The sequence below is a fragment of the Uloborus diversus genome, chromosome 9, assembly GCF_026930045.1.
Source record: "Uloborus diversus isolate 005 chromosome 9, Udiv.v.3.1, whole genome shotgun sequence".
NCBI classification, from domain to species: domain Eukaryota; kingdom Metazoa; phylum Arthropoda; class Arachnida; order Araneae; family Uloboridae; genus Uloborus; species Uloborus diversus.
Window position 1 is genome coordinate 10,429,287 of NC_072739.1, and position 16,669 is coordinate 10,445,955.

The 16,669-nt window shown below is 31.3% G+C and overlaps 1 protein-coding gene across 1 annotated transcript in view; it reads right to left on the reverse strand.

Moving 5' to 3' along the window:
- Positions 1-10,787: 10,787 nt before the first annotated feature.
- LOC129229647 (U3 small nucleolar RNA-interacting protein 2-like) overlaps positions 10,788-16,669 on the reverse strand; it is a 43,242-nt gene continuing 37,360 nt past the window's right edge. The window contains 5 exon segments of the mRNA XM_054864000.1: positions 10,788-10,936; positions 11,118-11,197; positions 12,318-12,426; positions 12,428-12,458; positions 16,332-16,394. Coding sequence (XP_054719975.1) covers positions 10,790-10,936; positions 11,118-11,197; positions 12,318-12,426; positions 12,428-12,458; positions 16,332-16,394 — 430 coding nt within the window. The 3' untranslated portion in view covers positions 10,788-10,789.

Consider the following 16,669-nt stretch of genomic DNA (forward strand, 5'->3'; position numbering starts at 1 on the left):
AATCTATAGCAAAAGTATAATAAAATGAAAAAAAAAAAAAGTTACAAATAAAACTAATATTGAAAAAAAAAAAAAAAAAAAAAACTTGAAATCAGCAGGACATTGAGATGGAAAAATATATATCTGCCCCCCCCCCCTCACTTCAAAAGTTTTGAGGGAGTAGTTTCATTTGAACAAACCATTTTCTGTTCAAAAGACCTCAGCTCCATCACACCTTGTTTCTATATTTCATTTTTTTTAAGGAACAATTTTTTGTTTAATTTGAAACTTAAGTGGGTTTGCTGCAAATTAAAAATTAGTAAAGAAAACCTTTGACAAAGAAAAAAAATGTTTCTTGTTTTATAATGGGGTTTGTATAAGTTTCTCCTCATATTAAAAGTAGAAAAAAGGCTGTTTAATCTCTTTTCTTTCTAGCATTTTTTGAACAATTAAAAAAACTTGATAGATCCTTTGACCAAAAAATAATAAGAACACATGAATTCTGAGTTTGACGCAGATTTGCTTAGTAAAACATTATTGGAAAGAACTTTTGATGTAGTTTATGCACAAAACATTATTTTGATTGTTTTGAAGGTATTTTTTGAATAGTGCAAAACACTAACACTAGAGCCTATGGGGAAAGGATGTATCTTTATGGGAAACAGGGCCGGATTTGGAAGTGTGGAGGCCCCGGGGCAACAAAGGAGTGGAGGCCCCTAATCAGGGTTCGAAAAGATCATCATATTTTCGAAAATATTCGATGCTTTGATATATATCCGAATATATTGATATCTTAATATATAAAAATCTGTGCGGACGTTTGGCTAACGGCTGGACCGATTTTGATAAAAATTTTTGTGTGTAATTAAGATGTGGCAAGCATGGTTTTGAAGCGCGATGGATCGAATCGGAAACGTTTTTGTTACTTAATTAATTAATTTAAACATTGGATGGTTATAGCTTCTAAATGATTAATATTTATTTTAACCTATTGTTGAGCGAGAACTGAAATAAATATTTAACTCGTTGCCAAAGGCAGGGTGGCGACAGGAACTGTGAAAAAAAGTTCCCTGACTTTTCCCTGATTAAGTTTACCAAAATTCCCTGATTTACGTTACCAATTATAATGGTTTCCTTTCTTTGCTCTACTTGAAATCCATTGTATGTTTGTATAAAATGCAGTATTTTAAACGTTTTAAGTTGTGTAAAATTGTTGAACTAAAGATATATTTTTAAAAAATGCTATTTTCTTTTAACAAAATTGTTAAAAAAACATATCAAGTCAATTTTTTTGGAAAAAAAAACTAAAAAACAGTATGTTAAATTTTTCTACATGGAAAGATTATAGAAAATTTATAAAAAATACTCTTTACTTCCAGAAACCACTTAGTATAAGAATTTTTAGAAACTATTAAAATCACTCTTAAAAACATGTGTATTAATGGTAGAACTAAAAAGTAATTGAAATAATGTTGAACTAAATTTTCAAACAGTATAATAATTGTTTCAAGAATAACAAGTAATAGTGAAACAATAGAAGTAATGTAATTATTCTTACATAACTAATTGACATATTTATACAAAATAGTAGAAACCTTTTGACATCTATTCATAGGGAGCTTTTCTCTAATCAAGAACATAGGTTTTAATGAATGAATACAGCATTTTAACAATAAAAAAATAAAGATATTTACTTAAGTACACAAGTTAACTCTATTTCAAATAATTTCAGTACGTAACGAAAAAAAAATCTTAGATTGCTTTTGTAACAAACAACTTTAAAATGCAAGAAAAAAAAGAGAAAAAAAAGCAATTAGTTAATTTCAAAATATATAAAAGAAGAATACAACTTGGTTATAAAATAAAAGAATCACATTTAAGTCTGAAGAAAAGAAAATCTTTATGATCTGCGGTGAAAGCAAATAGTATAACGGCAAAAAAAACAAAGTTTTTTTGATTGAAAGTTCAATTTTAGCAATTAAATTAAAAACGCGAAGAAGGAATAACTTTTAAACTTTTATCAGTATTAATTCAAAAACCAAAGATTTCTTCTTGAAATCGTGATTACAGTACACTAATCACTTCGAGACAATGGAATAAAGGCAAAGGAGCTAAGACATTAAGGAAGGCTTCTTCTTTGCCTGTATGGTTGTTTATTTTACGTCGCATTGAAAGCTTGAAATGAAATTTCAAGCTAGGTAAAATAAACAACCTAACAGACACAGAAGCAATCTTAGGAAATTCATCCTGTGGTTAATAAGTAAGAGTCAATACTTTGACGATGAGGAAAAAAGATGCACAAATATGCGGCAGTGTATAATCGCACCTCAATAATTTAACTTTTTTTAACAGATAATAGGCAGAAAATGCGTAAGGAATTAGAATACTTAATTTTGTAAAGCAAAAAAAAAAAAAAAAAATCTTCATAAAATCAATTTTCCCTGATTTTTTGTTATTTTTTCGAAATTCCCTGATATTTCCCTGATTAATAAAGTTCCCTGACTTTTCCCTGATCTGTCGCCACCCTGCAAAGAACAATAAGAAAGCCAGCTCTGCTTTTTTTAATGAAATTTCCTACTGTGGTAAGTCAATTGAGAATAGATAAAACTTAGAGAGAGAGAGTGAAGCCTCTCTATTTCTTGAAATCAACGATTTTAGGTCCCGCGATACATTTTAAAGTAAAGTACTGGAAGGTTCACGCAAAACGTGTGTTCTGTCGTTGTAGTTGAACCATGTGACCGGATCGGTGCTTTAGGTTTTCCTAACCAAATGATCAGAAAGTATCGTACCTAGAAACAATTGTTTCTCGGCTGAAATCCATCTGAGTTTTGACACCAATGTCAAGAATACTTTAAGGATTAATAACTAACTTAAGGATTATTAACTAATCAGTACATTATTAAAGGAAAAGATGATGGAATTTAAAGACGAAACAAATTTTATTTTCGTCCAGATAAATTACAACAGGGTAGTTCTGTACACAAAATATCAGTGCAGTGGAAGATCTCTATCTTTGGTGGAAAGAACAAATTAGGCAATATATGAAGTTTTAAAAGGGGTTTTTGTTCAAAAGATCAGATTGCTAATCGGTCGGAGTTGGCTTCGCTCACTGATCGGCTGGATTACAGTAACGTGGTGGCTTGGCGACTTTGACTATAAACAATAGAGTTGCGTGATCATTTGTTTACATTTTAAAGCCACTGTTAATGTAATTTATTGTATTTTTTGTTTATTTGGCAAAATATTTCAGATTGTAAAGAATTGTTTTTCGTTTTTAAAGAGTGTTTAGTCATTGCAGTAGAAGAATGTGTTTATTTTACATATGGAGGGGGGGGGGAGTGATTTTCGCTTATTCAGAGAACTGTTTTTATTTTTATCATTTTTTTAAAACGATATCCTCTCGATTGTTTTATTCTTTTTCATATGGGGGATGTTGCAGCGGGATTTCCCGTTTGTTCTAGATGGGTAGTTAGTTTTTTACACTTAATATCTGAGGACGATTTTTATCCTTTGAGTATGACTGAAGGAACAAACCATACAATCTATGAAGATCTTTCAAGTACGCGAGAAAAAATAGTTAATAAAACAACTGCTCAGTGGGCATTAGATAAATCAAGTTGTAATAAATACACGCATTCGGACACCGAGCATCTTAAAAACATTCTTTTTTTTTTACATATTTTTTCAACAAAACGGTTCAAACACTTGATAGTTTATTGAAATATTTTAACTTTTCAATTTACAAAGTTTGAACAGAACAACGTCTGTCGGGTCCTCTAGTATATGTATACATCGATATTTTCGACCCTTGAAAGTTAGGATATGTTGTAAAAATTTTATTGTGAGGGGCCCCTTCGTTGTGGTGGCCCTGGGGCAGTAGCCCCGCCTGCCCTTCCCTAAATCCAGCCCTGATGGGAAAGAGCTTTTAACACATCGATAGAAAATGTTAACAAGGTTTGCAGTTCTAATGAATTTTTGCCAACTATCTCACTGAATTTGAAATTTCTCTTGTGCAACATTTCGGAATTATTTCAATAAATTTTTGCTCACACATTTTAAAATAACATTGCTTATCACATTTGAAGGTGTTTTTTTTTTCCTTTTTAAGGAGGATTCAAATTTGAACACAGTCAAACTTGTCAACATCAAAGAAAAATTAGGATTATAAAATAAAATATGCCAAAAAATATTCAATTCAAGAACGCTGTTCTGCTTAGATGAAAAATACTGTAATATCATACACACTCCTTCAGGCCCCCATTATACCATTAAACACTAATCATTTTGATAAATTCCTGTGGCTGAATATTGTCGGTATCTAACGCATTCAATATGGTATGGTTACTTTTCAATATCAATAGCACTGATTTGATACAACATGGTACCAAGCATCGGGAGGCAAGTAGTATGCACAAATCCTTAGGTATATTCAAAAATCAGCTTTCCTTAACAAAGCAATTTAAAAAAAATATTAAATACAGTGGAACCGGTTAATCGGATCAGCCGCTTATTTGAACCTAAACTTAAAGTACTGAAACAAATCACATAACACAAGCCTATTATTCGCTTATTGGGACCAAAAATCTGTTTAATTGGAACAAGGGCATGCGAAAAAAATTGGAAAAAAATTTAAAATTGCCTGCTTGCAGCGAGTTTCAAGTACGTCAACGCACTTAATAGTTAGTGTAATAAATAATGGTTCCTTCTAACTTTCAATTAAATTCAGAAATATTTGCAAGAAAAAATTGGTTAACGAACTTCCATTGCACGGCGGCGCTGTTCCAGCATAGATCAAAATTTCAGTGAAGTTTCAAATTTTTTCAGTTCAGTTAGCACATTTAAATACATGTATTTTTTTCAAAACAAAATATGTTTACTTGTAAAATACATAACTTACATTTCATTGGAGTACTTTTTTATTTTCACTCTCACATTTTTAGTTACTGCTGGTTATTGAATTGAATCGAATTGATACTGACTGGAAGGAATAACTAAAACTGTACGGGTCTAAAGATGCTGTTGAATGAGTTTAAACATATTATTTGCCTTATTTTAATTTATTTTTTAATGGAAAATTTTTGTAAACAGCAGTTTTTCTTCTTTTTATGCTCACCATTCATGTGGGGATCCCGATAATCATAAGGGCATTTAATATGTTTCGTGTATAGCATGTTCGGTCAAGATTCACAGATCCTGTTCCCTTAATCAGACCTGCCGGTTATTAGGACCAAAATTGCCTGATCCCAATGTGGTCCTATTAACCAGAATCGACTGTACAGCCAAAATTATTGTCTGACTCTTTGTCTAAAAGATAAAGAGGTTTCAGCAGAGATATAGAAAATGGGAAGTCTAGCCACAAAAATATTATACAAGACAAGACGTTTTCGGAACTGAAAAAGGACAAACGATCTAAACCATACCAGTGGAGACACTAGCATTTAAGAGAACTTCTATAAAAATCTTCACCTATTTCTTCAAAAGTAAGTTCCTACATACACGTAAACTACGTAACAACAAGATCAGTGGTAAAGTTAACCATGAGTTGACATATAGAAATAAATACTGTTAAAATATAGTTAAAAAACTTAAAACCAAAATTCTCCATATTGTCCCCTCAGAGCAATAGGATATCTTAGTGTTATTTCAGGGATTAGATGTCTTAGTATTGCTCTGAGGCGACGATATTTATACACTATTTAAAATCTAACAACACTTACACATTCCATTATTTAAAATGGCATTGAATAACTAAGAATTTTTTGTAAGAAAAAATTAGAACACATGTTGAGACTGTTAGTGAAGCGAAAATGAAGCATGAAAAGATAACACCATTTTGAGTTACATTCACATATTGTAAGGCAGGAGCGGACTGGCCGACTTTGGCCCAGTCGGCAAAAGAATATTTTGGCCCACCTCTGTAAATTAAAAAAGTTAAATCAAACAGTACCGGATCTCGATTCCTCCTTCAGGCTTGGAACCGGGCCAACAGGTGTCCCTCCCCCCCTCCTTGTACAAGCCTGTACTCATTTGTATCAACAGCCCGAACATGACCCACCATTTATGGCAGGGCCGGGGCCACTTTGACTAATGGTGCAGGCCCTTTCATTTTTTGTTAATAGATGTACAAATATAAGTTTTTAACCCTCTTTTTTCATCCCGGGCCCTTTTTCAGGCCGCGTCGGACACCCATTCTCTTACCCCCCTCCCGTTTTCTCAAAATGGGAGCCATGGCCCCCAAAGCTCTAAAAAACTAGAGAGAAAGTTGATGAGAGGAAAGCATCCGGACGTGTAGACTTGGGGGGCTATTTACTTTGGTCCCTACTAAGGATGGAAAAAGAATAAACCTATTTCCAAACGCTTTTTCCGCATAGAGAAAAAAAATTACATGTTTTCTTTTAATTTTTTCTATTATGACATTTTAGCCGACCTGGCCAGTGCGCCCCTGTTGTAAGGTATAACCCGAAATACAGGGGTGGGGTGTCCCTCGTATAACACGGTTAATTCGTTCCGTGTAGCATCGAAACCGTGTTATACGAGACATTTTTAAAATAACATTTTCACCTATTTTTAATACTAATTATGTATGTGCATGAGAAAAATCAGGTTAAGAAGTATCGTGTTATATCGAAACCGTGTTATACTTAGAAATAATGTAAATCAAGGGATATGTACCAAAATTGTATCGAAACCAAGTTCCATAAAAACAGAGTAAAAAATTATTATTATTATAGTTATTAGCAAAAGTTATTAGCAAAAATTAACAGAATGATTCAAACAAAAATGAAATTCCATCTCTTATAAATATAACATTTGTGTTGCATCCAAACTATGATGCATTAAATTCAAGTTTCGTACCGTGTGAGATCGAAACTATGTTATAATAATCACAAATTTGGTACCGTGTACTATCGAAACTGTGTTATAATAATCGCAAATTTGGTAGCGTGTAACATCGAAGCAGTGTTATACGAGACTTTTTTAAAAATAACATTTTTACTTAGTTTTAAAACTAACTATGTTCGTGCATGAGAAAAATCAGGTTAAGATGTATCGTGTTACATCGAAACCGTGTTCCCCGTGTTGTATTGAAACCGTGTTGTACGAGAATTAGAAATAATGTAAATCAAGGGACAATACCGTGTTATATCGAAACCAAGTTTCATAAAAACAAAGTAAAAACTCATTACAGTTATCAAACATTAACAGAATGTATCAGTGGCGTAGCTAGACCCGACTTTCGGGGGGGGGTTACTTCTTATATATATATATATATATATATATATATATATATATATATATATATATATATATAACATATATAATATATATATATATATATATACATATATATATATATATATATATATATATATATATATATATATACATATATAATATATATATATATATATACATATATATATACATATATATATATATATATATATATATATATATATATATATATATATATATATGTATATATATGTATAATTGCTTGGAATTTTTCCCTTTTCTTCTTTTTTTTTTCTTTCTCTTCTGTCTTCTTTTTCTCTTTTTTTTGAGACTAACTTTTCGGGGGGGTTTTGTCCCCAAAACCCCCCCCTTAGCTACGCCCCTGGAATGTATTAAACAAAAATGGAATTTCATCTTTTTTAAAGATAACATTCGTGTTATATCAAAACCATGATGCATTAAATTCAAGTTTCGTACCGTGTGAGATCGAAACTATGTTATAATAATCACAAATTTGGTACCTGTAATATCCAGACCCTGTTGTAGAAGTACTGTGTTATACGAGGGACGCCTGTATATCCTTGGATTCTTCACAAAACATTTTTTAAACAAAAATCTATTTATAGTTTTGAAAAATGCCACATCATCGTTACAACTCCATCAAAAAAAAAAAGACCTCTATGGATTGTTTTTTTTTTTATTATTATTTTTTTTTTTTTGCCAAAGCAAAATATATTATAAAACACATGAAATACAACCATGGAGTGCAACTTAAAGTTGCACATATACCAAAAAAAAAAATCACCATATTCAGTAGACCTTTATTTTACATGGATTTGAATACATACCAGGGTTCAAAAATTTGATATTTTCGAAAATATCGAAAATATCCGATATTTTGATATGTATCAGATATTTTCAATCAGCACAAACTAAAGTCTTCAAATTAGTATATGCATCCTCAAATCACTCTTTATTTTCTTATATTATTATGACAATATGTAGACTTAAAATTAAGGTTTCTTTCTTTATTTATATCTAATAATTCATTTTACATTTTTATTAATTTTAATGGAGTTAATTTAACATTAGTTGTTTTACTGATTTTCTTCTGTTAGCTATTTTTTACACAGTTATGTAATTCAGAAATAAAAATTATTTGGTGCACAGTTCCATAAGACATTTTTTCTGACCAATGTTTAAAAATTAATTAGGCACTTTTAATATGAATTAAAATTGTTACATTACTAATAATTTTAAGAATATAAAATTTAAAAGGAATATTATATTACTTTGTTATATTAATGATGCATTAATACATGATAAAAATATATACGTAACTTTGTGGTTATTCCTAATAACAAATGAACAATACTACTACGTTAATATAATTTTTATATTGGAAATACCGTAGCTGAAAAAATGAATATCGAAAATATCATGATATTTTAAAAATAAATATCGGGATATATATTGAGGATAGAATCAACTGATAAATGTCGGCGGGCGAACCCTGATATATACGGTTCAATATTTGATGTCTTCATTTCATTTTAGGTGCTTGAGTTTTGGTTTTATGTGGAGGTAGCATTGCAAACGAGATAAAAGTTTCCCGTCTTTCAAAATTGAAAATCCTGAGATTGCAGAAAACATGTAATGTACTACATTTTTTGCTGCTAACAAGCGAGTTTGGGCCTTCTGAAGACAGAGACTACCAGAGCTCTTTCCGGAAGAAAAATTATCAAACTCACACAACTCAGAGCTGATTGGAAAAGCTTTTAGGAGTGACAACGGAGGAAGAAACCAACAAGAATACCAACATCAACATCACACATACAAAAAAACTTTCACATTAACAGTTTTTGCCATTCCTTCGCAATGACATTTTCAATTTGTTAGTGAAGGAAGACTCCCTCATGGAGGTGACACAAAAGATCATGGATGCGTTAATGCCCAACAAAAAACTGCAGAGCAAAATAATTAAGATTTTATGCATCTTAAAAATGAAATATCTGGGCTAGGTTTGAACCTGTGATCAAGGTACAAGAGATAAATGTAGAACCACTACATCAAAATATGAACATTCAAAAAGCAAAAAAAAAAAAAATATATATATATATATATATATATAATTCTGTCGTTCTATCTCCATAACTAAATGGTAAAAACTGTAATTTCAGCTTATTGTTATTATTAGCGGGGAAAGCTGCAATTTGTTTTAACATTATTACAACTGCAAAAAAAAAGATTAAACTTCGATTTATCGTTATTATTGTTTGAATATTGCAATCCTCATATATATAGTAGCGAATGATCGAGTAACACTCCTGATTTCATCAACAATGAAACTCGCTCCACGATGATAATTTGATAAAATTTTTTGGTAATGTTCAACATGCAGGGAAATGGTTTATTTTGACAAGGCTGAACTCGATTCAGCAACTTAACTGTTTTACTGGTACTGTCTGACCACGGATTGTATGGAAAGACAAACATCCGTTTTACAGCCGGAAATGGACGAGTCTATGATTTTTTACCGATGTCAGCTTTGGCAGAAGCAGAGTCTCATTCAAATGAGCGCAATGCGCGCATCAAATTTTTACTTTTCCCCCTTATTCACTTATATTCGTCTTATCTGGACTTTTGAAAATTCCATGCAATCCGTAGTTGGACAGTAAGTCTGTGTCATTTCTGGGGAATGAAGAAACGAAAAAATGGTCAACAATGAAAGCTACACTGGAGTTTAGGGTTCATCCACTGGCATTAGGATTAAAATTTCAACAATCAAAATATCACCAAACAGGCAATGGCTTTGTTCAAATGTAGAAGCAGTTTTCACCCGTCATATCTTGACTGACGATTTTCTAGTCTGTTAATAAAACATTTTACTAACAAGAGCTAGAACTAATTTTTTAAAGCGAAGGGATAATTTTGCATTAGCTCCACGTCTGGAGGGTATCGTAATTTTTTGCGAGGTGCTAAAATTAGTAATATTTTGACTCTTTATATATTAGTTTGAAGTCCGAAAATTTGTCATTTCTCCCATAATTTTATCCAAGTACTTAACAATGTTCATTTTTATTCCACTAACGACACAAATAGCCAAACAGCTTGATAAACATTTTGGTAGTAAAATTAAATTCTATTCTGGGTAGAGTCACAGAGTGTAATTAAAGAAAAATTTATGTTTTCGTTTTAATGCTCTTTTTGTATAAAATGTACAGGAACATGACATGATTTTCAATTTATCCACTTTGAAATAATAAGAAATATTCCTTAGTAAAAGTTATTCGGACTGTAATTAAACACAAAGCATAAAATGATTGATTCAGTATAACATAAAAAATAAATAAATAAAAAGAAATAAATTATGAAATTTATTAATCAACCACTATACATTAACTTTAAATGACAACTGCACTGCGGCAAAATCATGAACCTAACCTCTTTCACTGAATGACATGAACCAACAATTTGAAACGGTAAAATTGATTAATTTTTCTATTTTCAGTTAAAAATCCTTATTAAAATCAGTTAGCTGAACCAAGTAGAATGAATAAATATCAAGCAATATTCAACTTTTATTGCACCAAGAATATACAACAATGGAATTTTTACAGTTTTTGAGTCTCCACCATCTTCCCAAACGATGTTCATATCCAATGCCTGCTATCAGGAATTTTCCCGAAGTACTGAACTGTAAGGTATTTACAAAGCCGTCCTGAAAGCATTAAAATACAATGAAATTTTTCCAACAAAATAAAAAAAACATGAAGGTAACTAAAACTTGATGTGTAATAGGCTAAAAATTACTTAAACATCAGAAAATTATGTCTACAACTCTCATGAAGGGTGATAATTCTCGGCTGCTTAATATCTAAATTAAAAAGAGCAGAACTTACAACAGGCACTCTTGTTACCGGTAACAACTGATTTTTTTCATCATCTCTCCTCCATAACTTAATAAAACCATCTCTGGAACCTAAAAATAAAGTATTTAAGTATTTAAATGCTGATTGCAGAATTGTCAAACATTTAGTTTTGAATGCCAGCATAGAGAGTGTTATACAGGAAATTGTATATAAAACAAGTAAACGTCAGATTTCTACCTCTCTAGTTCACTGGGATAGTGCAAGTTTTCAAACAATTCCACCGCTGTCCCCCCTCCCCCCCCCCCTTTCATTTTACGATTTCCCACTTGGGTGGGTTTTTTTATCATTAGTCCGACGAAATGCGTAGAATCAAGGCTAACACTCATCCCTAAATAAAAATAAATAAAAAAAGTAGGGGGGAGGTACTTGACAACAATTTTTATACATAATACTAGCTGCATCGCCCGGCTTTGCACGGTCCACCTCAAAAATAAAAGTTATGTCAAGTGACGCGTGTTCAACAATCAGGCTCAATCAGGCTTAAACAACAACAACAAAAAGAAAAGTCAGTAAAATTTTGGGGCAGATTGCGGGAAAATAACCAAAATGTAAGCATTTTAAATCTCTAAATTACAGGAAAAGTCTTTAAAACAAAAACCAGAATTTTGTTTGTTCATATTCGAGAAAAAAATGGCAACATCTTTCTTCTCAATAATTTTCTTCACTCAACAAATTTTAATAAAAAGCACTGTTACGGAAAGTTGAGATGAAGCACTGAATAATTATTTGAATGGAGGAAAGCCTTTGAAAAATAGGGATTTTATGTCAAAATCCAAGTATCATTATTAATAGTTTTTAATTAATATCTCCGCTAATTATTATCGGACGATTACGTTAAATAGCCAAACATAAAGACGGGAAAATTATGAATCTATTAATACCTGGTTCAATGGTCAGTTCACTGACATTTGGGAGAAGTAACTCGGACATAAATACATAGTTACATACATATATGCATAGGTACATACGCTCAGTTTTTAATTATATAAGATTAATAGTTACCAAATAAACTTTGCACTTAAAGAACATTTGAAAAAAACTATGGGTGCAGTTCAATTTTTATTCTTGCAACGATTTAAGGCACAAAAATGTAATTAACTTCCAATCAAATGGAAAAAGAAAGAAAAAAAAGCTAGTGTTAACGATCTTCCATAATGAATGTATACTAACCAGATGCAACTAGATCTGTATTTTTCAAGGCACACAAAGAAACAATCCAATTGGGCTCTTCTGTCTCCGAATCCAAACCATGAGCTTCTGTTACTTTTGATAACGGTTTTCTTTTTATGAATGCCCCAAAGTAAAAGACACCTAAATATAAGAAATTAACATATATTATTTTTTGGTGGTAGTAAACATTGGCGTCTCTACCTTAAACTTTTGGAAAGGCAGAAATTCTAAATTTCGAAATAATCGAATGAAACACCAAACTTTAAAAAATCATAAATAACGAACATTAGACATCATGAAAAAGAAAAAAAATCAATAGAGTGAAACCCCGCTATAACCAAGCCTTAACTGACTAACTTGGGAGATTGTTATAGCCGAGGGTTCGCTGCATCTGGTTTTCAAAAAAAGTCTGCATTCGCTAAGATACTTTCTGTAATGAACATCTTAATTAGGAGATGTTCATTATAGAAGTATCTTTCTATTAGTAAGTAAAATATGTTGATCATATTGTACTCAATAACAAGCTAACTATTGAAAATTTTCCCTTTTTTTAAATTCTATGCATCGAAGAAAGGTGTTAGTTTCAGTTGCAAGCTTTTGGATTTTGCAAATTTTTTTAGTCAACTATCGCAAAAAAAAATCCAAAAAATGTTGGTCTATAGTTTCAGTCGCAAAAAAAAAAAAAAAAATTTCAAAACATTGACAACTGCCTTTGAGCAAAAATCAAACATCAAGGACTAATATCTTCTTCTTCATAAATATCAGAAGACTCGTCTACAGTCAAGTTGTTCTCGTCAAATGCTATTAAATTGTTTAGAAAATACCAAAGCTCATAAGACACTTTTTTGTACAGTCGGACCCCGATTTTTAACATTTAACGAAACGATTTAACGAAAACGTTTTTACGTTAAATCAGAGGTTTTCCTAGTATCATGGTGCAAAAAAAATAAAAAAATTGCACTTACTTTATCTAAAAGCCCCAATAAGCAGATGCACAAAAAATATTCATAATTAGAAAGTGTACACCTTTTATTCAGGATTCTGCGACTTATTACTTTTATAGTTAACTAGCAAAAATACCCGGCGTTGCCTGGGTCAGTAATAATTATGAGAAACAATAGTTACTTGCCCTTGTTTTCTGTTTTAAGCGAAATAATTTAAAACAAACCTTTTTGATGTGATTAAAAATCGAGCTTCTTCCTTACTCATTAAACTAAAATAGCAATAAGTATAAAGAACAAAATAGTATTCAATTAGAAACGAAAGCACAACATTTAAGCATATACAAATTTGAAGAATTTCCGAAATATGAAATTGAACTTTACATGTTTTAAAAAGATTTATCTGTTAGTACTTTTTTTTAAAAATCTAAAATCTTCTCTGTATGGTTAATGAAGTACGAACTGTTTTAAAAAATGTAGCCGCCCGTGTTCCCCTTACACTTGCTTTAGTTATTTTGGGAAATTTCAATTTTTGTGGGCACTTGGTGCGGTTTAAAATCTTACCAAATTTGTGAGAATCATGTGGAAAAAACTGCCAAATGCATCAGCTACTGAAATCTTTCTGAAAAAATTCTGGCGATATTTCTGCTGGTTGGTTGGATATAGTGAGCAAGTGTGCAATCAGCATAAATAATAACAATAAACCATTAATTACATAAGTTCCATTTAAAAGTAAAATGATCAGCCTTATCCATTTATTTTTAGCCAATCTTGTAGGAAAACGTTACTTTAAGATTTGACTTGAGAAAAGCCTCAAAAAGTCAGACGAAACGCAAAAATATTCAACAATACAACAATTCTTGGGAGTTGAGATGACACACTAAATAATGACTTGGGTTGATGAAAGCCTTCGAACAGGGAACAAAAAAGCTCATAACTCGTTTTTTATACAACTTAGAAACTTCGAACAGATGCTATCTTCAGCAGAAAAATTGGCGCTTTCGATGGACATATAATGTTAATATGTGCACGTTTCTTTCCACCCCCATGTTGGGGAATTTATGCGAAAATTGGGACTAAAATTGGAATAAAAAGGGAACTATCAATCGGATTTTTTTCGAACTGGTCTATAAACCTTCCCAGTACCAAACTGAACAAACGGTGAAAGTTTCAGCCAAATCTGCCGGATAGTTTCTGAGATCTTAGGGAACAAATTTACCAAACTCCATTTTTATATATATAGATTTGAAATTTTGTTGTACTGAGTAACATGTTTGGAAAATTTCCTTGATACTTGACTCGAAATAGTTCTCTTTCGACTTTATGGAGAGAAGAAAATACTGTGTAATTTACTGCCTGCTGAATGAGATATGTTTTTAGTTTCCATTAAATAAACTAACAGTTTTAATGAGTGTTTCATTATTGCTTTCTGCAACAGAATGGCTATTCATTGGTTGCACCCTCGCCTGTCAAACATTGCTGAATTTAAGAAAAGTCTTTCTGCTTTGCACAAGATGGATATGTCATTTTGAAAACATTCCAGTATTTTCTAACTCAAATTAACAAAAAAAAATCAGCTGTTGCAAAAATTCATTACTTCGTGGTTCATTGTTCCTCAAATAGAGGTTTCTGCCTTCATTTTAGTCGGGGAACCAAAAATATTTGCTAAAATGCGAAATTCGTTAAACAGAGGTTTGTTAAATCTGGAATCGACTGTACATGTTCAGTCGAAACTTCTGTCCAAAACATTCGTTTGATGTAAATCCAATGTGTAGATCATGTTCATCTACGAATTATAGGTTATCTTTCTCACATTCTAACCAGAAAATCTTGAAATATTAGAAATTTTTGGCTCACTATCGCCAATTCTCTAGTATTTGAGGATCGTTACAAGTGTCTAAAATTGCATTGCTGACATAGGACTTCATTTTGGACCATTTAAAATGTTCGCTACAACCGGGGGATCGCTATATCCCAGGTTCGCTATAGTGGGGTTTGACTCTATTGCAATTATGTCTCAAAATTTGTCAATTAAGGAAAATAATTGGGAGGTAACAATGACCTCCTATAAGGATATCTACCCCTGGCAGTAAAAAAAATCGGAAAATACGGTCATGGAATAATTTATCATGTTTTACTAACATTTTTCATTTTTTGTAAGGACACTAAACTGAAATATTTTAGACAGAATTTTTGCTTTTATGTTGCTTATACTCAGATATACAATATTTTATCTCTCTCCCTGTTTTTCTTGCTATACTAGACATAACCTTTTTAGGACAGAAATCAATAAACATTTGAGGGATTTCATTATATTAAATTTTAGAAGTAAAACATAGCAAGTCAAACATTCAAATAAAATCACTGGCATTAGACATAGTACAACTTGAGCTTGAGACACTAAATTCATGCAATTTAATTTTGATTTTTTAAAAAGGAATTTCTGAGCTATTGAATACATCAAAAACACAAAAGCAATGGCAAATTGTAGCAAATCTTTCTAAAATTTTAGATTCCAGTTTAACATAAATGGATAATGGAACTTTTGCATACATTTTATCAATAAAAACTTTTTTTATACTTATCATTAAAAGTATTTTGTTTCAAAGTAAGGAAGGTGTGGTAAACTTTCATGTAAAAAAAACTATTTGTACTACAGCCAAAAAATAAGTAGCTACAAGTACTATAGCTTGACCGTGAAGAGAAGGCAGATGACCTTGAAGAAAAACCTCATTTTGTATCATTTGTGTTGGGTAGAATCAACCAGAAAGCACCTAAAAGTAGAAGTCGTTCTCAATGATCCTATCTGTCACAAAATAATAACAATCAACCTATTACAAACGATACAAATGATGTGTTTGCTTCAAGGTCAGTCGCCTTCTCTTCGCGGTCAAGCTTTAATAGTACAAGTATTTCAAAATACCAAATTGACAATGCTTCCATTTTTTGTAGTTAAGCATCTCGTTAGCCAGTGCATATCAAAAGTTACAGTATAACAAAACTAAAATCCCAAATTTGAAAAGAAAAAAAAAAAAGTTAAAATATTTCTAAAAATACTTGAATCACAACTCACCCGTCATCTGAACCAGATACAAATCTTTGGTGGCTGGAAACACATACACAGTCTATAGAAGCCCTAAAAAAAATTGTATTTCAAAATTATACTTGTAACATATAGTAAGAAAGGCACAAATAAGAATCATTGACCAGTGGCGTAGCTAGACCCAACTTTCGGGGGGGTTACTTCTCTTATATATATATATATATATATATGTGTGTGTGTGTATATATATATATATATATATATATATATATATAATCGCTTGGAATTTTTTCCTTTTCTTCTTTTTTTTTCTTTCTCTTCTCTCTTCTTTTTTTCTATTTTTTTTGAGACTAACTTTTCGGGGGGGG